Below are 24,697 nucleotides of genomic sequence, written 5' to 3'. Positions count from 1 at the left end.
GAGAGAGAGAGAGGGAAGCAGGTCCCTGCTGAGCAGAGAGCCCGATGCGGGACTTGATCCCAGGACCCCGAGATCATGACCCGAGCCGAAGGCAGCGGCTTAACCCACTGAGCCACCCAGGCGCCCCCTGTATTCTGTATCTTAACAAGTTTAATATCTGGTATCTTTGGAAGATTCTCTCAAATAAATAAATCTTTAAAAATAAGAGAGAAAGAGGAGGGAGAAGGCAGAGGCAGAAAGAAACCTAAGCAGATTCCACGCTAATGCAGAGCTGACATGGGGTTCAATCTCACAACCCTGAGATCACAACCTGAGCTGAAACCAAGTCGGATGCTTAACTGACTGTCTCACCCAGGTGCCCCTCAAGTCTTAGGAAGTTTTAAATGTTTTTCTAAAAGTTATTATTTCTGCTCTTAGTCATGGTGGTGTGCCTTCTTGTGTATTTGACTATCTTTAGTGTTTTACTTATTAGTTAATAATTGATGGCAATCCTGTAGACCTAAATTGGGGATTGGGAAGCCTTCCTTCAGAGATTGTCTTCTGCTTCTGCTAGAAGTAGACCCCCAGTTTGAGACCAACTGGGCATCTTCTGTGGGTCTCTAATCAGAATGGACGTACCAGACTTCCCTCTCTCACCCCAGTATTGGGGTCAGGTTTAATTTCTCTGGTAAGTGTACTACTCTGGGCATCTGTCCTTAGGCAGCCCCACTGCTCTGAGCTGCATCATGTTCAACCTCCTTCTGCTCTGCCCAGCTCTTTTTTATTCTAGTTTCAGGTTTTCTTGTTTTTGTTTGGTTTTTCACTTTTTTTTTAGAGAGGGAACAAGGGGATATTCAGGCTTGGTGACCCATCCTACCTCTTGTGAGACCACTTCTGTCTCCAAGAAAATGCCTTTCCAGGTTTTATTTTTAGTTTAGTGGAATGGAGTCCTGCAAGTATTTCATTAGACAGGATACAAAAAGTCAAGGTGGGTAAACATTTTTTTTTTAATATTTTATTTATTTATTTGACAGAGAGAGAGAGATCACAAGTAGTCAGAGAGGCAGGCAGAGAGAGAGGAGGAAGCAGGCTCCCCGCTGAGCAGAGAGCCTGATGCGGGGCTTGATCCCAGGACCCTGAGATCATGACCCGAGCCGAAAGCAGAGGCTTTAACCCACTGAGCCACCCAGGCGCCCCTGTGGGTAAACATTTTTAAACTGTTTATCTTTGTACCCCAAATATAAAAAACTGGAATAATACTGAACTGAGAATAAATTAAGAAAACTCGTTTTATGAAGGGTTAGTAGACATATATGTAATGATGTCAACTGTCCAGAATATCCTTATTTCTGAAAACACCTCCCAAGCATTTGCATTTATTATTTTGAAAGACTTCAATGATTGCTACACATACAGTCACCTGAATGTTTTTCATGGTTTTCTTTATATTTGTCTAGGCTGCTACCGAGGAAGAGAATAGCCACGGTCAAGTAAACGGTATTCTGAATGCTCCAAGCCTTGGTTCCCCAATTCGTGTCCGCTCTGAGATTACTCAGCCCGACAGAGATGTTCCATTGGTGCGGAAGTTACGTTCCATCCACAGCTTTGAGCTGGAAAAACGTCTGACATTGGAGCCAAAGCCAGATACAGACAAGTTTCTTGAGACCTGGTATAAAATAATTTTTCTTTTTTTTTTTTAAAGCTACTAAGATATATAATTACCGTCATCATTATCATCATTATGAATTTTGTTAGTCTTTCAAATAAGAAAATTTTGCATTTTTGTAGTACTGATTTGATTAAGTTCTCATCTCCATCCATGTTTTTAATTATCATTGTGATTCCTAATGTGAATTGTCTTATAAAATTGTTACAAGTTCTGTAACCTTTGGGTTTGGGAGCTGAGCAGTGGGAGCTGGTAACTTCATGACACCAGTATAAGTTAAATGAGCTTTTTGCTTTGTTTGTAAGGGATCTCTTTCACTGGAATGAGAAGATGCAATGTAGAGTTGGAGAGCACGTGATAAAGAAGGCAGAATACAGGAAGGAGGGGGGCATGTGAAGGAGGGAAACAAGTAATGTATACACAAGGGACAGTCAGTTAAATTCACTTTAATGAATGCCTTTTATGAATAAGTACTGTAGGAAAAATAGACACAAATAAGTTTATCATTCTTCCTGGAAAGAAGGAACAGTGGAACTTTGGAGAACTATGCATAGGTAATGACTCTAGTTCATGTTTATAAGTCCCATTATCCCCAAACTTTGATAACAGAAGACAGAAATGAAACTTTAAAAAGAATTTGGAAATGTTTATGAATTATAGAAGGCTGCAGTAATATTAAGAGCCAAGTGACTAGTGATAGTCACACACCCTTCAGTATACATCACTGGTGGCTACTTTTGGTAATGAGATGTTAGGTGAGAAAGACCACGTATTTGATTGACATGGTAGTTACTGTGTCCAAAGATAATTCAGCCTATTCTAATCTAGCTTCCATTTTTGACAGTCCTTCATATATGTGTGTTATTCCTTCCATGGCAATCATTCAGCCTCACACCTATGTAATAGAAGCTTCTGTTTATAGGGTGCTTGGGTGGCTCAGTTGGTTAAATGACTGCCTTCAGCTCAGGTCATGATCCTGGAATCCCAGGATCGAGTCCCACATTGGGCTCCCTGCTCGGCGGGGAGCTTGCTTCTCCCCCTGCCTCCCCTCTCATGTTCTCTCTCTCTCAAATAAATAAAAATACAATCTCTAAAAAAAAAAAAAAAGCAGCTTCTGTTTATACATTGATCTGATCAAAAGGATGAATTTGAGTTGGGGCAGTGCTTAAACATTTCAAGTAGTGGCTAATGTTAGAAATAACTATATAAATGCAATAGGGATAAAAGCTTAGTTTGGTAAAGAATTAGTTTAATAAAAGAATGGAACTAAAAAGAGAGTCCCTGCTGTGGGAAGAGCTGAGAAATAGAGTTGAGAAAACAGAAGTAATCTAAGAAAATGAACTCAGGCCAGAACCTAGAATGAGTAGGAAACCATTGAAGGAACTGAAGCACCTAATTACAAACTTGGAAAGGAAGAAACATATCACTTAAACTGCTCCCCTGAAGAAGAGAACTGTTCGTAGAAGTAAGTGCAGCCGAATGGTCTCACTGTCGCCTGACCCTCAGGTAGCAGAGGTTCATATACCATGTTGACTGCCTTCTAAGCCACCTAAACAGGCAATATACCTTGAAGCTTCCCCCACGCCACATCCGCAACCCCCATCACTGGGTGTGCCCCATAGTGGGCTGCGCCAAGCAGGCGTAGTGGCTCTTCTTAAAAGTTCTGCCTTTGAAGTTCCCTTGAATGAGTCTACATTTACGTACATCTCTGAAGACAAAACACATAAAGCATCTGCCTAGCTTCTCCATTTCCTTTCCTATACTAGCTTCTTCATTTCCTTTTGTAGGGCTTCTGATGAGGCAAAATCCCCTTGGCCCAGCTCTGCCTCAGTCCCCCACAGAGAGCAGAGGGCCATGTGATTGAATTGGCTAGAAAAGGTGAATGAGATCCCGTAAATCAACCTGATTAGGCTTGTTCCCTGCCCTGCAGCAGGAGAGCCATCTTTCCCCCATGGGTTCCATCTTCCAAAACCGGGTTATGACAGGTGGAGAAGAACATTAGCGGCCTCTGAAACTTTCCTTATGCTTTATTTATATTTTATTTATATATTATATATATTTTATATATATATATATATATTTATTTATATATTATTCTCTCCTCCGTGTGTGAATCTTAGTTCTGTATAGAGCTTATAGGTTATATAATAAATATTTTCCTAGAGCAGTTGAGTAACTTCTCTCTGTTTTTTTTAAGCCTGGAGAAAATGCAGAAAGATTCCAGTGCAGGCAAGGAATCTGTTCTCCCTTCTCTACTTCATAAGCCTTGTGTTCCCGCCGTGTCCCGTACTGACCACATCTGGCACTATGATGAGGAATATCTTCCAGATGCTTCAAAGCCTGCCTCTGCCAACACCCCTGAACAGGCAGATGGTGGTGCTAGCAATGGATTTATAGCAGTTAACTTGAGCTCCTGCAAGCAGGAGGTTGATTCCAAAGAATGGGTGATTGTGGACAAGGAGCAGGACCTTCGGGATTTTAGGACAAATGAGGCTTTAGGTCATAAAACAACTGGAAGCCCTTCTGATGAGGAGCCTGAAGTCCTTCAAGTCCTAGAGGAATCACCTCAAGATGAGAAGCTCCTACTGGGTCCTTGGGCAGAAAGCAATCACTTACAGAAAGAACCCTCAGGTGTGGTCTTAGCACTTTCTGGGGAATGTCCTGCCACTGCTGCCGCGGAACAGTATACGGATCGGCTGGAACTCCAGGCGGGGACTGCCGGCCAGTTTGCTGCAGTGACACCCACGAGTCCCATGGAAGCACAAGCAGAAGGACCCCTCACAGCGGTAAGAGATTTGTTCCAGTTATTTTTCTGTTACCCACTCAAGGTGCTGTTAAAAAAGAATGAACAGTTGATCAACTAAGATTGATCAGCGATGCCTAGGTTTGGCACATGGAGATGGGAAGTGAGGTCTAGACTAACTTCTCTCGTCAGTCATCCAGTATGAAATTTCTCAAAACAAATGAGCTTTTCTGTCAGGATAGCAATTCAACCCATGAAGTGTCATTATAACCTAATTTCAGAATAACATCTATAATTAGACCACAGGAGCTATCTATGCGTTTGTCTATGACTTTAAGAATTTGTAATTCTAGAGATTTTCGAATCTTATAAATCTGGTGAGGAAGGCATATGTGGTTTGTACTTCATAGGCTAGGCCTAATTCTGTTTGTTGCTTTTTTTTTTTTTTTGGTAGTCTCCACACAGAAATTTGTCATATTTTACATTCCTCTTAAATAGTAGTTTTCCAGCTTTGATGTCCATTGTTTAAAACACAGAGTTCTGGCCTCTCTTCCAGAACTTCTGCTTCAATAGGTCTGAGATAGAGTGAGCCCAGGAGTCTGCATTTTAACAAGTAGCTGAGAGCAGTTGTTGATAAATGTCTTCTTCAAAGAAGCATTTTGAAGAAGCTGTACTCTTTACTCTCAGTTTGAACATTCAGCTGGAGACACCTGTTATCCTTTTATTATCAGTGAGCAACGATGCCCCTAGGACTGTGAGCCGCAGGAGCCCCGGCAAAGCCAAACATGCAGGCAGTAAGGAACTGTGTACACAGATCTTTGGCACCAGCCCGAGGGCAGTTACATCTGTCCTTGCATGGGTAGAAGTACCAGACTTCCTTAAATTCCCTAATCATGTAGCAGCCATGTCTTCCAGCTCACCAGAAACGCATTGCTCCCCAAGCTGAAATGTTTCTTATTAGAACACAATTCCAAATGCAGGTATGAAACGGTGAGAAAAAATGACAAAATTTGATTTTGTGTATAGCTCTGTAGGAATTCATCTGCACTTCAGCATAGGAAAATAAATGCCTGCCTCATTCTTCATCAGAGTTAGTCTTTCCTTCTTTTCCAGGACTGGTTTGTACAGTTATACACAGGTTGTTCACTGAACAAAGCAGCCTAACCAAGGGAGGAAGTAGGGGCTGAAATCTAGCCCCAACGTTGCTAACCAAACTGTGCATCTTTGTGTGGCTCTGTTTCCTCTTTGAGGAGCATCCTTTTTCAAATTGTACAGAGTAACCTATGGACTAGAAGCAGGTCCAGCCACCTCCCTCCCCTCCCCTTAACACTCTTTCCTCCCACCCTTCCTCTTTCCTATTTCATTCTTTCTTTCCATCTTCCCACATTCAGTTCTTCTTTTCTCTGACTCTGTCCTACTGTGCATTCACTGTCACTCAAGCATTTTTCCAACTGCGTTCTGATGTGCTTCCCTGCAAAGAGGCTTTCTACAGCCTTGGCTCCACTTCTCCTAGTATTTTTTGCCTTTTCCCATCAGTAGTATTTTATCCACAAAGATTGTTCTCATGGTTCTATTATGCTGCCTGCAGCATTTTCTCTGTAAAGTTATTGAAAGACTTGTATTCATATATTTGATATTATAAGTTCAATCTTATTTTCAGGTATCTTTAAATAAAACATTTTTAATTAATTATTTTTATTAACATGTAATGTTTTATTTGCCCCAGGGGTACAGGTCTGTGAATTGTCAGGCTTACACACTTCACAGCACTCACCATATCACATACCCTCCCCAGTGTCCATAACCCAACCACCCTCTCCATACCCACACTCCCTCCAGCAACCCTCAGTTTGTTTTGTGAGATTAAGAGTCTCTTATGGGTAGCAACATGGACGGGACTGGAAGAGATTATGCTGAGCGAAATAAGTCAAGCAGAGAGAGTCAAGTATCATATGGCCTCACTTATTTGTGGAGCATAACAAAGAACACGGTGGACATGGGGAGATGGAGAGGAGAGGGAGTTGAGGGAAACTGGAAGGGGAGATGAACCATGAGAGACTATGGACTCTGAAAAACAACCAGAGGGTTTTGAAGGGGGTGGGGGTGGGAGGTTGAGGAACCAGGTGGTGGGTAATAGGGAGGGCACGTACTGCATGGATCACTGGGTGTGGTGCAAAAACAATGAACACTGTTACGCTGAAAATAAACAAAAAACAAACAAAAAAAATCATTAAAAAAAAAAAAAAGAGTCTCTTATGGTTTGTCTCTCTCCTGATCCCATTTTGTTTCATTTTTTCCTTCCTTACCCTCCAAACCCATTGCCCTGACTCAAATTCCTCTTATCAGAGATATCATATTATAATTGTCTTTCTCTGATTGACTTACTTTGCTCAAAACAATACCGTCTAGTTCTAAATAAAAATATCTTTCTTAACTGAAGGTCTCTAAAGAAATAACACCTACATTATTTGTATATTTATGTCTAAGGTAATAAACCTACCATTTCCTTCACTTGGGCAGGGATTAAAAATATATTTATCTTGATTCTCTTCTTGAGGCTTAAATTCAGAGTTTACTTTTGCAAAACAGACATTATTATTTCCCTGATTTACTACAGACACATTAAATAGGGAGTACGGCCAATTAATCTCTCCCTATCTTTTACAACTCTGATTATATGTTCTAGCTTGGATGATATGCTAAACCATATTACTGGGCTATCTGAGTATTTTAAATTAAGACATATTCTAATGGAAAACACTTTGTTAGTTTGTATCTTTTTCACTCAGGCTTGTTTCTCTTTTATGAAGGGAAAGTATATTGATGTCTTAAAATATGTAAGAGCTATAAAAATGGGCAAAGCAAAAGTTTATCTGTATTATAGTCATAGTTGGCATAATAAACTAACCGATGAGTTTTAGCACCCTCTAGTTCTCTTTATGTCTTAGTACAGATTCATGAGCCTTTGTTAGGTCTTCCCTCCCTACACATGAAACCACTGATTATCAAATAGCATGTGTAAACTTTTTAGATAATATATTCTGAAAGATGGATAAATTTGCTAGATTTGAAAGAAATTGTTTTGGGGCTCTACTGGAAATTAAGTTTTTCCTTGGGTAAACAGTATTGAAATTGACCCGCTGTTAGTCATTTCTAAAAAGATGCTAAGTAACACAGATTTACAGGAAATAAATGAGACCAACCTTTGGCTTACAGGACAAATATTAAATTATATTTTGATTAGAAAATGCAGAGACAAAATTAAGAGAGCATAAGTGAACAAGGGTAGAGAAGAAAAAATGAACTGCTTTCAAAAGAGGTCTAACAACTGGTCCAGAATGGCAGGAGCTGTTAAGGCAGAATATGACCAGTTTTATGTGACCTTGGGTAATCACTGTTGGTAGGGAGAAGGTTGAATTTGAAAAGTAATGTAGAAGTGGAAGACATCTTTCTTAACGGGTATCAAGGCAGATTGTACCACATGGTCTCTTGGTTCTAGATGGTCATTTAGAAAGCCAGTGTTTCGGGGCGCCTGGGTGGCTCAGTGGGTTAAAGCCTCTGCCTTCGGCTGAGTCATGATCCCAGGGTCCTGGGGTCGAGCCCCGCATCGGGCTCTTTGCTCCGCAGGGAGCCTGCTTCCTCCTCTCTCTCTGCCTGCCTCTCTGCCTAGTTGTGATTTCTCTCTGTCAAATAAATAAAATTAAAAAAAAAAAAAAGCCAGTGTTTCATTTTAATATTACCTTTGGAAGCTGTATAAATGTGACTGGGAAATAATAACACCACCAATATGTTACCTGTTGCTGTGTAACAAATTACCCCAAACTTAGCAGCTTTAAACGACACTTATTTCACCCTGTTTCTCAGGGTTAAGAGTGCAAGAATGGCTCAGTCTGATGGTTCTGGCTCAGGGTCTTTCATGAGGTTGCTGTCAAGCTGTCACCTAGGGTTAAAATCATAACCCTATTATGTAAGGTCCATCCTTACATGTATATTATGTAAGGAATTGTAAGGTTCATCCAGGATGGGAAGATCCCCTTCCAGGCACACTCTGTGGTTATTGGCCAGAGGCTTCAGTTCCTCTCCATTCTTGTCATGACAGCTGGCTTTCGCACAGACTGAGGAGAGAAGGAGGCAGAGATAGGGGGAGAGATGGGGTGGTAGAGTGAATAGGACTCCACCATGATGGAAGCCATAGTTTCTTTTATAACTATCTCAGAAGGGGCACAGAAGGAGCACTTTGTGGGTCTGTTGGTCACGTGGACCAACTCTGTTACAGTGTGGAAGGGACTAGACAAGGGTTTGAATACCAGGAGGCAGAGGTCATTGGGACCATCAGAGAGACTGGCTGCCATATTAATCTTACGTTTATATTTCATAGAATACATTCATATTTGATCCTAACAACAACTCTGTGTAGCAAGCAGAGGGAATATTGTCCTTTTTTGCACTGATGACACAAAACCATAGGACAGTGAGGTCATCTATAAAGAGGCAGAAGGCTACTGGAGTAGACTCTGTTATGTTCCCACACCAGGGGATTATCAACATCCTGAAGGAATTTTCTCATTGACTTATTTCTTAGACATTGAGAAGGAGAAAGGCGGTGTACAATAATGCACACAGTGGGAACAGGACAGAGAGAGAGTCGTGTAATTTTGTGTGTGTGTGTGATCTGTCTGGTAGTCAACATCTATTAAGAGAATTCCTGGGACTGACTGACAGCAGTACCAATCCCAGTTCTATGAAAATCAGATCAGCAGTGATTGCATTGCCTTAGTCCTCTTCTTTTCATTCCTTCAGTTCTATTAGTTGTCTCCTAAGTTCCAGGCTTTACTCTACCCCAGGGATAATCAGTTGGCACCAAAGGCCTATGTCCAACAGTTACCTTAAAGAGCATGAAGTGATTCTAGTGGAGCTGTGTACACAAACGAGGACACAGGTGGACATGCCTAGGACTAAGGAGTACGAAATCAGGGGGTTTTTATTATCAAAACTTTTTTTTTTACGATGAAAACTGAAATTTTGAAAATACACTAACTTCATAATTGGAGAGGAAATAAAAATTAAAAATCTTTTCCTGGGGGGGCGCCTGGGTGGCTCAGTGGTTTAAGCCTCTGCCTTCAGCTCAGGTCATGATCTCAGGGTCCTGGGATCGAGTCCCGCATCGGGCTCTCTGCTTGGCAGGGAGCCTGCTTCCTCCCTCTTTCTCTGCCTGCCTCTCTGCCTACTTGTGATCTCTCTCTGTCAAATAAATAAATAAAATCTTTAAAAAAAAAAAATCTTTTCCTGGGAAGATTAAGGTGCACTTCAGGCACCTGGGTGGCTCAGACGGTTAAGCGTCTGCCTTCGGCTCGGGTCATGATCCCAGGGTCCTGGGATCGAGCCGCACATCGGGGTCCCTGCTTAGTGGGAAGCCTGCTTCTCCCTCTCCACTTCCCCTGCTTGTATTCCCTCTCTGGCTGTCTGTCTCTGTTAAACAAATAAATAAAATCTTAAAAAAATATATTAAGGTGCACTTCGAAAGTAAGAGGGCTCTGAAGGATGAATTAGTTTGCTGGAAAGAGATGCAGGGATATCAGGCAGAGAACACAGTACGTACAGAGACATAGAGGCTTAAAGCATCAAGAGTTCAGAGTCAGAGTTTAAATGAGTGATCTAGAATCTAAGTGCCCTTTTCTTAGGACAAAGGAAAAAGGCTGAAGAAGAGCTACAGAAGGTAAGGTGATAACAGGGATTCACCTGCTCTACTGAGCTGTGTGGGCTGTGGGACAAGAAACTGTCAGGATTGAGGGAGGGGAATAACATGCTATTTGGGAGCTGAGTGGGGGAAGTGGGCTGGGGCAGCAGCCAGTGAGGCTTTGGCATTAATTCAAGCAAATACGATGAGGGATTGAACTGTGAAAATTCCAGTAAGAACTTGAGAGACATTTTAGTGGTATGACTCATTTGAAATAGTAGTTTCATGTGGTTTTCCCAGCAAAATGGGTTCCACTGTCTGTTTGGAGCCCTTGTATAAACTAGAGGGACTACTCAGAGCCTCCACTGAAGAAAGGAATGATCCATGTAATGTATTAGTAGTATAGTTTAGTCATGTGAAAAGGTAAAGACTTTCTGGAATAACTTGAAATGGATTTTGCAGGAGAAATCTCTGTTGACTGCATGTACCTTGACTGGGGAGTGGCCACATGTCCTCTGACCACGGATACCTATTTTTGATCTGGAAAATTTGGTCACTGTAATGATAGAAAAGTTTTGTTTGTATGCGATTACACCTCTGAAATTATCTGTGACAGTGTAATTCAGTCTATGAACAGAAAAGAGCAGAAATTGGATGGCCTGATTTGGGAAGTAAAGGAAGCCCTTTTGTGAAGTGTTCAAGTAACAGACTGGACTATCCCTTGGGAGAGGCTCCATGGAAAGGACCCAGGCATCCAGTGATGCAGTCTCATGTTCCATTAGTTATCAGGCCTTTACTGTGTATCAGGTACTGCACTAGACATCGAAGAATTCAAAGCCTATGAGTCTCCTCGCTGCTTTCAAGAGTCTTCAGGCTAGTAAAGGGAAACAGTCTTAAGTGTTAGAGATGCAATGATAGAAATCTGTAGGTTATGAAAGTTGGGAACAAGTTTCAAACCTGAACAAGATTCAAACCTGAAGTGTCTTCCAGTATTGCATGTGAAGGGGCTTGAAAACGGACTGTGAATCCTGTAGCTGTATATGTGATGTGTAATCACTGGCCAGCCAAAAATATTTTTATTTTAGTCTGTCTTTTCTGTGACTTCTGATCTCTGGGTATGAGTTATGGCTTGCTTATGATTTTTAGCATTCCCACAAAATTCTTAGAGTTTCCAGTCACACTAAATACACTGTTACTATTGACGATGAGTGACTGTCTCTGAGGAGTGGGATAACAGGAAAGAGAAAAAGCAGCTTCTACTTTTTGTTTAATTAGGTCTTGAGGCTTCAGGTTTTCACTTTTCTCCACCTATGTAGCAGACTGCTGCCTGTTCCATTTCTCCTCCTGCCAGCCCCCATCCATAAGCCAAGTCACACTACAGCAACATCTTCAGCGATAGTGCCCAGCATAAATGTGGTCAGAGTAAGCAATAGGGGTTAAAAGTAAGAGAGTGGGACATTCTCTTAGCATGTAGGGGCTCTTATCATTCAAATGTTATCATTGCTGTGCACTCTCTAGAAATAAAAACTTGATACATTAAAAACATGGTTCAATACTAGTATTTTAGTTTTATTCATAATTTTCCAAAGATGCTTTAAACAAAAGAAGTCTTTGAATGGCTCAAAGAAATGTAAATGTTTAAAATTTAAGTTTTTTTGGGTGCCTGGGTGGCTCAGTTGGTTAAGCCACTGCCTTCGGCTCGGGTCATGATCCCGGAATTCCGGGATCAGGTCCCGCATCAGGCTCCCACCTCTGTGGGGAGTCTTGCTTCTCCCCTTTCATGTTCTCTCTCTCTCTCTCTAAATAATAACTAAATAAATAAATAATTTAAGTTTTTTAAAAGACCAGGAATGTGTTCATATAACTATTATTCTTGGCAAATACTCATAAAGTATATAAATTTTGTCAAAAAAACAAAATGAGATCTAGATATTTCATAAATCACATACCTTTTATTTGGAAGAGAGGCTGTTTGGTATCAATGTTGAATTCCCAGAGTTTTTATTATCTTACTAACATTACAGCCCTTGAATGAGATGAAAGTTAAAAGGGTATTTATAAGTTAAGTGTACATAATAACTAGTTTGCTGTTTATTGTCTCTTGCTATCTGGCCAGTCATAAACATGGGATAATGATAAATAATGAGGCTGCTTTATCTGAACTAAACAGTAATGAGACTGATGTTAGTCAAATTGAGTAGTAGGCATTAGTAAAACTAATATTAAAGAAATGGAAAATACCAAGGTCATTTTCTAGTTCTGTAAAAAGGTGTTACCTTATACAGTTAGAGAACAGAAGAAAGGACTTGAGTGAATTCATGCCTTAATATGATGTTTGTAAATTATAGAAATTAAAGATACAAAAAATGCATATGGCTTACTGGCAGATCATTGATTTAGTCTAATTGTAAACTGTCCCAGCATGGGAATTGCTTTCAAATCTTACAGTCTAAGGTTAAGGAAATTATTTTCAGGGGCGTCTGGGTGGCTCAGTCATTAAGCGTCCACCTTCCACTCAGATCATGATCCCTGGCTCTTGGGCTCAAGCCCCTCATTAGCCTCCCTGCTCAGTGGGAAGCCTGCTTCTCCCTCTCCTACTTCCCCCTACTTGTGTTCCCTCTCGCTGTCTCTCTCTGTGTCAAATAAATTAAAAAAAACTTTAATAAATAAATAAATAAATTTTAAAAGATTTTTAAAAAGGAAGTTATTTTCAGCTATACTTAGAATTAGTCTTCCTTTTTCTACATTTAGCTGTTGTTCTTTGGTTTTTCTCCTTTTATCTTGTCAGATAATATTTTTGCAGACTCTTCTAGACTTCATTTGAGTATAGTGCATGTGGTGGGCTGTGTATGATATGCATGATTTTCAAAACCCTTCGGTCCTATCCGTGACTTTTTTGAACTTTTTTTTTTCTCATTTGTGAAATCTGTGTAAAAAATAGCACCCAATTGAAATGTAGGGCAGATATGAAATGGAATTAGTAAAAATGGTTTTAGGAATATTTTAGAAACCTAGGATGCTATAGAAATATTATATGAGAGTATTTTATGCAGTTCATCATAATTGCCAAAATCTTTTTTCAAGAAAAATTCAGGCAGAGTATCTTTTCTGTGTACAAGATTGTCACCCCTTTGCGATGCCTAGGTGGCTCAGTCGGTTAAGCAGCTGCCTTCCGCTCGAGTGATCCTGGGGTCCTGGGGTCCTGGGATCCTGAGGTCCTGGGATCGAGTCCTACATCGGCCTCCTTGCTCAGTGGGGAGCCTGCTTCTCTCTCTGCCTCTGCCTGCCTCTCTGCCTACTTGTGCTCTCTCTCTGACAAAAAAATAAATAAAATCTAAAAAAATTTTAAAAAGATTGTCACTCCTTTTGTCATACCACACACACACCCTTTTTTTAAAAAAAAAAAGATTATTTATTTATGTATTTATTTGACACAGAGAGAGAGAGAAATCACAAGTAGGCAGAGAGGCAGGCAGAGGGGGTGGGGGGGAAGCAGGCTCCCTGCCGAGCAGAGAGCCCGATGTGGGGCTCAATCCCAGGACACTGAGACCATGATCCAAGCCGAAGGCAGAGGCTTAATCCACTGAGCCACCCAGGTGCCCACACACACATCCTTTTATATCCTCAATCTAAGATGAGTTAAACTTAGAAGTGCATGGATTCCCTAGCTCCAATCTTAAAAGAGTGGTAAACTATTACTTGTGTAAACACTGCTGAGTTTATTTTGGCTGATGTTTTGGAATTACATATAATAATGAAGTGACTTGTAGTGTATTTTCAATGTAGGTCGAGTCATCTCCCTTGTTATTTGGCATTTTATAACTTCGTACCTGATTTTCTTATCCCCATCACTCTCAGGTCTTAAAAATTACATTTTGAATAGTACATGTTAGGTTTCAATATGATTTTTAAAATATACTAGGAAATTGACATCTGCCTGAATATGTTTTAGAATAATGAAAGAGATAGAGGTGTGAGGTGACTTCCTGAAGGGCAACAGCACTGCTGGAACTTACTCCCTTTTCCCGAAGGTCATTATAGGTCTGGGCTTATTGTAAGAATTCACGTCTGAACCCAAACAGCCTGTCTTTATTCAGTTAACCTGACAGATCCTCAGGATACTGGTTCTATCCAGGAGCTATTTCAGGACATGAGTTAGGTGTTTTCTCCTGGGCTGGGCTTAGGATAAGCTTTACACGTTCATAAACCTAACTGTATTCCTGACACACAGAGAAACAGATCCAGACTGTATCTCTGACTCTGGAACAACACCGATTTCTTGATGTCTGTAGACTAAGGTGGGGTCTAAGCGTAATCTCCCACAACAGTTCCAAATTCATTTTGCTTTGAATTCAGACCAATTTCCATAGTTTTCCTAGAACTAAATTGGCTTCGTGAAACAATTTGGCTTATTTCCTTTCTCAAAAAGGCTTTTTTTCCATACCCGTTTATGCGGTTGATACTTGCTGACCCCTTATGTATCACTTTTGTTTTCTTACATGTTACTTTTTTTTTTCCTTTCAAAGATTTATTTATTTATTTATTTATTTGAGAGTGAGAAAGAGAGAAAGCATGTGAGCAGGAGGGTCAGAGGGAGAAGCAGACTCCTTGCTGAGCAGGGAGGCTGACTGATGCGAGATTCGATCCTGTAACTCCAGGATCATGACCCGAGCTGAAGGCAGTCGCTTAACCAACCGAGCCACCCAGATGGCCTTTTACATGTTACTTTTAACAAATGTGAAAATGTAGAAACTTTAGGAGTCTTAAGGTAGGACATTCTTTTTTTTTTTTTTTAATATTTTATTTATTTATTTGACAGAGGGAGAGATCACAAGTAGGCAGAGAGGCAGGCAGAGAGAGAGGAGGAAGCAGGCTCCCCGTGGAGCAGAGAGCCTGATGTGGGGCTTGATCCCAGGACCCTGAGAACATGACCTGAGCCCAAGGCAGAGGCTTTAACCCACTGAGCCACCCAGGTGCCCCTGGGACATTCTTAATAGATATTGAATCTCTCTCTCTTTTTTTATTATGTTCAGTTAGCCACTGTATGGTGCATAGTTGTTGATGTGTAGTGTTCAGTGAGCCATTAGTTAAGTATAACACCCAGTGCTCATCATAGCACGTGTGCTCCTTAATACCCATCACCCTGTTACCCCACCTCTCCACACCCTCCCCTCTGAAACCCCCAGATTGTTTCTTGGGGTCCATAGTCTCTTGGTTCGTCTCTCTCTGATTTCTCCCTCTTTGGCTTTTCCTCCCTTCCCCTATGGTCCTCCGTGCTATTCCTTATGTTCCACATATGAGTGAAACCATATGATAATTGTCTTTCTCTGCTTGGCTTACTTCACATAGAGTTAAATGACCTCAGTGGAAGGATGGTAGAATTTAATGTATCATAGGCTTGACCTTAAAAAATTAAAGAAGATAATGAAACGTTAGGAAATGTCTTTCTTTGTATGGCTTTGCTTGTATATTCCTAACATTGATTGATAGAAGTTATGAGGAACAATATGCATGTAAATCTGGAATTTTTAAATGTACAATAATTTGCCAGTAATTTTTTCCTCTGTAATCCTCTATCTGGATTCTGGCAAAAAATAGCTGGCACACTCAAGGGGACTTGGAGAGAATTTACCGAGAAGAGCTTTTTACAGATGGGTGGGAAGAGTTAAGAGAACTAACAGAAGCATCAGTGGAGGGAGCCATTTCTATCTTGAGTCTTGTGGGAGGAGGAAGAGGGAATAAAAGCTAGGAGAGGAGCCATACCATAGCAGCTGTGGTCAGAACTGGTAGACTGTGGCCACTACCAAAGCTGCTGTCCCTTGGGCGGGATGCAGAGAGAATTAATACCCAGACCTGGGGGCACCGGGTGGCACAGTTGGTTGAGCGTCTGACTCTTTATTTTGGCTCATGTCATGATCTCAGGGTCCTGGGATTGAATCCCTTGTTGGGGTTCCCCCCACTCATCACAGAGTCTGCTTTTCCTTCTCCCTCTGCTCCTCCTCTCTCTCACATACACACACACACTCTCATAAATAAATAAATAAATAAATAAATAAATAAATAAATCTCTTTGAAAATACTAATAATACCCAGACCTTTCTCTTCTCCAACTCTGATGCTCTGTTGGTGCTGCCCATTGAGCAAACCCAGCCGGAAATCAGAAGGCAAGGGAGCCTGGGTCGTGCAGTCTGGAGAAGTCAGTGTTGTAGAGCACAGAGCAGGCTAAAGAAGAGGCAGAGATGAGCCTGGAGCTCATCTCATGATGAGCTCCTGGGTGGGAGAGCTTGAGCATCATGTACTTTGATTCAGAGCTGTTCATTTTAAATATGAGTTGGGCAGACCTGGTCAATATCTGTGTTCCTCTTACAAATTAGAATTTGACGTGTGAAATTTCAAATCATGCATCTTCATTATATTCCACATTATTGCATAACACTTTTTCTCCTGTCTCTCCAGATTACAATTCCTAGACCCTCTGTGGCATCCACACAGTCAACTTCAGGAAGCTTTCACTATGGTCAGCAGCAAGAGAAGAAGGACCTTCAGCCTGTGGAACCCACTGTGGAACTGTACTCTCCAAAGGAGAACTTCTCTGGCCTGGTTGTAACAGAAGGTGAACCTCCTAGTGGAGGAAGCAGAACAGACTTGGGGCTGCAGATAGATCATACTGGTCATGACTTGTTACCCAATATTAGAGAGTGTAACAAATCTCAAGATCTAGGACCAAAAGAGCATCCTGACCATAACAGACTGGCTTTGAGAGAACTTGAGAGTCTCCCTAGGGAAACTGAAGAGAAAAGCAATCTTCTAGGGTCAGATAATGAAGACGAGAAGTTAAGTAAAGGGCAGGATTATATTGAGATCACCTCCCTTCCAGGAGACTTGGTAAATGTGGAAAGAGATCACTCAGCTACCACTGAACCTCTTGAGGTGGCAAAGACACACACTTTTAGTGTAGTGCCAAATCAAGACAAAAATCATGAGATAATGAAGCTTCTGGAGGTTGAAACTTCAGAAGTTTCTTCACGAGTCATTGACCCACATGTTGAAGGACAGATAGGTCAGGTGGCAGCAATGCAAAAAGGTAAGCCGTCTAAGGATGATGACGTCAGGAGTGCAGACTTGCCAGGTCAGCAGGGAGACTTGTCTGCATTTTTGCACCAAGAGGGTAAGAAAGAGAAAATGGCCCCTAGAAATGGGGAATTATTTCATTGTGTTTCTGAGAGTGAACATTGTTCCCCATCCCGGAAGGACGTGATCAGGTCATCCTTTGTAACTAGACACAGCCGAATCCCTGTTCTAGCCCAAGAGATAGACTCAACTTTTGAATCATCCTCTTCAGTCTCCGCAAAAGAAAAGCTCTTCCAAAAGAAAGCGTATCAGCCAGACCTCGTCAGGCTTCTGGTGGAAAAAAGGCAACTCAAGTCTTTCCTTGGGGATCTCTCAAGTGCCTCTGATAAATTGCTGGAGGAGAGACTAGCCACTGTTCCCACCCCCTTTTCTGAGGAGGAGGTCTTTGCTCCCTTGTCAAGACTGGCTGTAGACTCACACCTGAGCAGATCAGCTGAAGACAGCTTTCTGTCACCTATCATTTCCCAGTCCAGAAAGAGCAAAATCCCAAGGCCAGTTTCATGGGTCAACACAGATCAAGTCAGTAGCGCAACTTCAGCTCAGTTCTTGCCTCGGCCGCCACCAGGAAAGCCTCCCACGAGGCCTGGAGTGGAAGCCAGGTAAGGCTCTGTGTTCTCACTGTGTTAAGCGTGTAATGTTCTCTCTGTGTCTGCTTGATTACGTTACATCAGTGGTCTCATTTCTCTGTTGCCTGCGTCTGATGATCTGTTGCCTTCACTGCCTTGCCCAAGCTTTATAGGCCAGTATGGAAGAAGGGGTCATACTGATCCAAGTAAACTCTTAGCGCTCCCACTCTCTAGCATTGTGACCCTCAGCTTCTGCATCCATAAAATAGGTCTTATATTTGCCTTGTGGTTTGGGGAGGATCAAATATGGTTGTGCATATGGACCACAATGTGGTTGCGTACATGTAGAGCTTTGTGCCGGGTTTAATTAGCATGCAACCAAGGTCATTTCTCTTCTAGTCCATTTTAACTAGATACTCGGTAATTTTCCAGCCTTTTCTCGTCCAAATCCCATTATAAGAGATGTCATTATGATGTCAAATTCTAGTGAAAAATACTGTGTCCATAATTTGATGAATGGGTCCTGGTCACAGTGCTCTTTATCTGATTATAATGAAGTAAACAAACACAAAACCCTATAGGTAGTTTCCCTTAGGTCTGATGATACATGCAGCCATACATAATAAAAGTATTACTTCAATGTTTACTGTATGGTGTACTTGTTAATTGAAGTATTCTTGTGTAGAGTTGACCATAGGATGATTATATTTTAAAGAAGGGGGAAACTATTGGGAGGTGATAAACCAGTTAAGAGTGCTTTCGTTGGAGAGCGATTATTCATTCCACAGACTAAAATGGTCTCAGCCCTGTTAGAAGAATGAGAAAAAGAATGGCCTTTGAACAAAAACCAGGTGAAAATCAAAATACAATGAAGACTGTAGCCTATTCTAGATAGTACAGCAATATGGATTATTGTTATGGATTCTGAAGTGTATTAAAGTTAGAGTCTATTTTTATCATTACCCAGCAGAACTTGCTCCCCTTAGGTAAAGTTAGCTCTGAGTTGCCATAGGGTTTCAGGTTCAAGGGTCACTAAACATTGGATTTGAAGTGCCAGTGGGACTAGACTCCTACAGGAAGCATGGTGATGAGTAAACAGAAGTCATTTGAAAGGTGATTATTTGAAACAGTTTAGAAAGGTGATTCCATGAACAGTAGCGACACATCCCCTCTTCCTTTTGCTTGTCCTCTGTACTTAGTAGAGGTCCTCTTGTCCTCTGTGGCTTGAGCTGCTTTGGACTTCAGCAAACAAATCTTGGTTATTATTTATTACTTAGCACTTTGCTAGCCCCTTAAAAGTAGCACTTGGTAACCAAGCCAAACGTGTGGCATTGTGTCACAGAGCTGACCAGCCTGGAGTTCATCTGGGAATTCAGGGGTCACTCAACACTCCCACATAGGCCCTGGCACAGAAGAATTATTTTATTCCATTCTTCCGATTTTACTATAACATCCATGAGGGTAGGCTTAGCCAGAAGGAGTTTCATCATGTCAGAATAAGTAGATGGTGGGAAAGGAGGAAGAGAGAAAAAAATCAGTAGTTTATTGCTGACCCATGACAGTGATGATGGCTATTTATGCCCCTGTATCCTGCAGCTGCTAATACGAACTTGCAAGTTCTTCTCCCACTTCCTTCCATAAGGAGTGGCATGTCAGCAGTTGAAAGTTTTGTGGGGTTTTTTGTTTGTTTGTTTGTTTTTTAATTTATTTGAGAGAGGGCGAGTGAGCATGAGCAGGGGCAGAGAGAGAGGGAGAAGCAGGCTCCCACTGAGCACAGAGCCTGTCACAGGGCTTGACTCGGGGCTTGATCCCAGGACTCCAGGATCATAACCTGAGCTGAAGGCAGACACTTAACTGACTGAGCCATCCAGGCCCCCAGCAGTTTGTTTAAATTCTTTAACTGAGTGGGTTTTAGGCTGAGACAGAAAGAATGTAGGCCAGAGGAGACACTGATATTCATATGAATATTCTCTAGATGTGGAATTCTAGGGCCCAAGTTCCATTGCCAGTAAGACAGGGCAGTCAGTCTCCAAACCCAGCTCTCTTGAATCTCAGACTATTGTCAGAGACAGACACTGAAGCCCAGAGAAACCAGTGACTATGCTTTCCTTTTGCAAAGTGTTAAATGAGGTTGAAATAATACTTTCATCTGTAGCTCCTGATGTTGGTGAGTGTACTTCCTTTTGTGGAGTTTAATGTCTGCATATACACATGCCAGATTTCTGTCTTGGAGCCTTACACAAAATGGATTACTCTCTCTCACACTTACTAACATGCTAGAGATATTTCTTAAAATTGATCCTAAAATTAGAAGAACAAACAGGCCAGGTGCCTGGCTAGCTCAGTCAGAAAAGTGTGCAGCCTTCATCTTGGGGTCATGAGTTCAAGCCCCGTATTGAGTATACAGATTGAATAAAAACTTAAAAGAAGAAGAGGAAGAGCAAACGTGCCATAGGAGAAAGGGACCAACAACATTTAAGTCCTTCTGAACGGCAGCCAGCCAGCTAAATACTTTACTTGGGCCATTATTCTTGGCTGCCCAGTAATCTTGGGAGGTAGATAACATTCCCATTAAAAGCTAGGAGAGGTGACGTGCATTGCTGGTGAGGATGTGATTTATGCAGCAACTATGGGAAACAGAATGGAATTCCCTAAAAAATGAAAAATGGAACTATCATCCAATCCAGTAATTTCACAGCGGGGTATTTACCCAAAGAAAACAAAACACTAATCTGAAAAGATATATGCACCCCAGGTTTATAGCAGTATTATTTACAATAGGCAGGATATGGAAGCAACGTGTGTATTGATGGATGAATGGGCAAAAATGTAGGGGTGTGTGTGTGTACATGTAATAGAATATTGCTCAGCCATAAAAAAGAATGAAATCTTGTCATTTACAACATGGACAGACTTAGAGGGTATTGTACTAAGTGAAATTAGAGAAAGACAAATACCAAGTACATATAAGTGAAATCATATGGTATTTTCACACTTACATGTGAAATCTCAAAACAAAATGAACAAGCAAGCAAACAGAAACAGACTCATAAATACAGAGAACAGCCCGCTGGTTGCCAGAGGGGAGTAGGGTGGGAGGGGTGGGCGAAATAGGTGAAGGGTGGGGAGTAAGAGGTATGAACTTTGAGTTATAGAATAAGTCATAGGGATGGAAAGTATAGCAAAGAGAATATAGTCAATGATACTGTAATAAATTTGTACAGTGACAGTAACAAAATTTATCATGGTGAACATTGTTAATGTATAGAATTGTGAAATCGACATGCTGTACGCCTGAAATTAACACAACATTGTCAACTGTACTTCACTTTGAAAAAAAAAAAAAAAAAAGGAGAGGTTAAGTAATTTGTCCAGGCTCATGCAAGTGGTGTGTGAAAGAGTAACTCTGTTTCCAGTGTTTGCTGACTTCACTCACCTTGTACACATTATCGTTAGGACACTGTGACTTTCTGGACGCCTTTGGATTAAAATGCAAAGAATTCTTGTCTGTTCTTTTAAGGCTCCGCAGATATAAAGTCCTAGGGAGTAGCAATTCTGACTCAGACCTGTTCTCCCGCCTGGCCCAAATTCTTCAAAATGGATCTCAGAAGCCCCGGGGCACTCCTCAGTGCAAGAGTCCAGGATCACCCCACAATCCAAAAACACCACCCAAGAGTCCAGTTGTCCCCCGCAGAAGTCCCAGTGCCTCTCCTCGAAGCTCTTCCTTGCCTCGCACGTCCAGCTCCTCACCATCCAGGGCTGCCCGGCCCCACCATGACCAGAGGAGTTCGTCCCCGCATCTGGGGAGAAGCAAGTCCCCTCCCAGCCACTCAGGATCTTCCTCCTCCAGGAGGTCCTGCCAACAGGAGCACTGCAAACCCAGCAAGAATGGCTTGAAAGGATCCAGCAGCCTCCACCACCACTCGGCCAGCACTAAAGCCCCCCCTGGGAAGAGTAAGTCAGCCACTAAACTCAGCAGGTAGAAGCCGGGCTGCATTTCTGTGAAAGGTGTGAGATCTTCCTCCTCAGCCTGATGCATGTGTGTCCCTGCGCTGTCTATTTAAACAATCAGTGTTGATCTTCTCTTGCAAAAGAAAGTAACATGATAAATTATTTATAAGAAGACATCAATTTATGATAAGGAATTACCTAAGGCAGGCAGCAAGCAGATCAGGAATCAATGCCTTTGTATAGGAAGGGGCAATCCAGCAAAATCCAAGGGGGAGATTAAAGGAACTCTCATTTTTCAGCTGCCTTTGAAACAAAAGAGTTGAAGGTAGGAAATGGAATGGAATTTTAAGGGGTTTGGCCTGTTGGTTTTTTTTTTAAGGCGTTGCTCAAAGATTACATAGCAAAAGTGAAATTTGTTGTTTTAATATTTTCGTTCAAAACTTCCCAACCTTGGAGAGTCAGAATTGCTCCAGTAGGAGGATATATAACGAGTCTGCTGCTGAGGAGCCAGTGCCCATGTACACACGGCTCGTGTGTTTATTTGTGTACTGGGAGTTCACACCTTGACTTTGCCTCACTCCTACTACCCTCCCTGCATTTCACAGTTTTTAAAGTTAGAGTATCTCCCCGGAATCAATCTCCCTTCTCTTACTTTAACAGTACATTCTAATATGCTTTTAGCAGCACATGCTGAAAACTTCCAATCCAGTTGTGTGTGTGGTTTTTTTTTTTTCAGTCCCCTAATATTTTTCTGTGGAACAGAAAAAAGTAACAGTTCGCAGTTCTTAACTCAGTATATTTTTATTGTGAAAAAGAACTACTGAAACTTAGGTAAAGGAAGGAGAAGCTGAAACAGAGCCTACTGCACAGGCGTTAGCACGTTAGGGACAGAGGGACAGAGTGGGGTGAACACCCTTCAAGACAAAAGAACCCTCTTCCCCTCCATTTCCTCCTTGTGGAAGGAAGACCGACCAGAGTAGACCTTGCTTTCTTAGGTCTTCTGGATACTGACTTTTTTCCAATATCAACCTCCAAGATGATACCAGGGAAGTCCGATGCTGTGGAATGTGACTTTATGCTCTTAGAGATTTAGAAAAAAAAAACAGAAATTAGGTACGTTGTTGAGGCTTATAATCCTCAAAACTTTGTATTTTATATGCGTTTAGCCAGTAAGGAATGAGTATCTGGGGAAATAAATTTAGGCTCAATATCTATCTTTTACTGTTTTATTACTGCTTCTCCTATGCTTTAGTTTGAATGTTTGGGCTTTTGGACCTGATTTCCTTGTAACCTCAATTTATAAAGCTGCGAGGAGGAGCGTGTTTGTTCTCATTTCAGTCTTCTGCTAACAGGAATCAGGCAAAAGTAAATTATGCTAGATTTTTCCAATGGGCTCTTTTCTACTCTGTAGGTGTTTTGTGTTGTACAGACCTTATTGAGGTCAGGTAAATTGGTCTGCTTGCTGTTGCAATTTGCCTTCTAGCAAACATCTGTGCTTTCTCTTTGACCTTGTGTTTGCTGCCAAATCAAATATGGTTGAATTGGAAACCAGAAAAAAAAAAGGGAAAAAAAAAAAAACAAAAAGAAGCCTGTTTCCTCACCAGGTGACTACATTCTAATGATGCTGCATCAAAGCTGCCCTGAAGCTGCACTGATCTTCTCTCGTTCTCTCTGTGCGGAGCTGTTTTTAAAACAAAAACAAAAACAAAAAAAACCCGAAACTCCAAACACTATCGAGTCCTATACGATCTCCCGTAAGAAATGTAGCATAGTGTAGAATCTTAATTTCTCTCCAGTTTCAAGCACTACAGAGGAATGCAATAGATAAGACATATTTGCTATTTAACTAAAGCAACTGTAATACTGGAAGACCAGTCCTTCTGTATGATATTGTATAATATTTGCTATAACACTACTTGCATGTCTTCATGGTAAATGATATAAATATTTATAAATATATAGAGAAACATGCTTATATAAACTCATTCTTTCTCCTCCATTTGTAATTTCAAGATCACAGATGGTGAAATTGCTTTTTATTGTGTGCCTCGTGTACACTTGGGCCTCGCCTGTCTTCATTTTCCGAAAATATGTTCTTGGCATGGGACCCTTCAGATTCTTCTTGCCTTCTTTGTGTATAATGCAAGGGTTGGCAGCCTTCAAGCCAATATAGGCTATTTAATTTTCACTTTTAAAAGATTTTGATAAGGGAAAAAATTACTGGGACACGCTTGTAATACTGGCTCAAAAATTTGTCACATTAATCACATAATTCTGTCCTTATGGTTAAAGGGGATAAACTGGGCAATAATCATGGGTCTGACATAAATTGATTTAAAGGAAAAAAAAATCTCTTAAAAATTGCCATTCTAGATTCCTCTTTGCATCTCACTATTTTTTGGATGGTGGGGGGAGTGGAGTAGTCTACAATTAAGGAATTATCTTCTTTTTTCTCTTGTATTAGCTAAATTGTGCTAAAAGTAGCCAGCTTTAAATCCTGACCCCTGTCATTAGAAGTGTGCCCATTATAAGCATTGGAAAAGCAGATGAGGCTATAGTCATGTGTGTGTGTTATTTCTTATTGGTATTTCTCTTCTAGCGGTCGAAACAAACAGTGATGGCCATATGGCAATTGGATGTTTTCTCTCTCTTGGTTTCTTCTGTTTTTCTCCCAACTCTTCCACTATGTTGCCCCCTTTTCCAGATGGCACCGACGAACTCCGTATCCAGAGAGAAATAGCCTCAGTGTCTAAGAATACTTCATCTTGCATGTAGAGGAAAGAGTTAACCAAAGATGTTTCAGCTTTGATACTTTCAAAAGAAAACAGACTAGTTATAGCATATGTATCAATAGGTCCACGTAAAAGTACTATCATATAGAAATTTACTTAATGGTTTTTAAAGCATAGTTTGTGCTTTTAGATATTCAGTGTCTCAGGCTAAAAAGAGAAGTTGGCAGCCCTGAGCATAACATTTTTGGCACA

General features: G+C 41.2%; 1 protein-coding gene across 5 annotated transcripts in view; it reads left to right on the top strand.

Moving 5' to 3' along the window:
- TTBK2 (tau tubulin kinase 2) overlaps positions 1 to 23,277 on the top strand; it is a 153,502-nt gene extending 130,225 nt beyond the window's left edge. For all 5 annotated transcript variants that reach the window (XM_046008710.1, XM_046008711.1, XM_046008712.1 and 2 more), the window contains 4 exons: positions 1,437 to 1,648; positions 3,843 to 4,431; positions 16,522 to 17,795; positions 21,283 to 23,277. In XM_046008710.1, coding sequence (XP_045864666.1) covers positions 1,437 to 1,648; positions 3,843 to 4,431; positions 16,522 to 17,795; positions 21,283 to 21,745 — 2,538 coding nt within the window. In that variant the 3' untranslated portion in view covers positions 21,746 to 23,277. The remainder of the gene's footprint in view (positions 1 to 1,436; positions 1,649 to 3,842; positions 4,432 to 16,521; positions 17,796 to 21,282) is intronic.
- Positions 23,278 to 24,697: the final 1,420 nt, after the last annotated feature.

This window comes from Meles meles, chromosome 6 (genome assembly GCF_922984935.1).
Source record: "Meles meles chromosome 6, mMelMel3.1 paternal haplotype, whole genome shotgun sequence".
Lineage (NCBI taxonomy): Eukaryota > Metazoa > Chordata > Mammalia > Carnivora > Mustelidae > Meles > Meles meles.
Note: the sequence above shows the minus strand (reverse complement) of the source record. Positions and strands in the feature narration are given on the sequence as shown.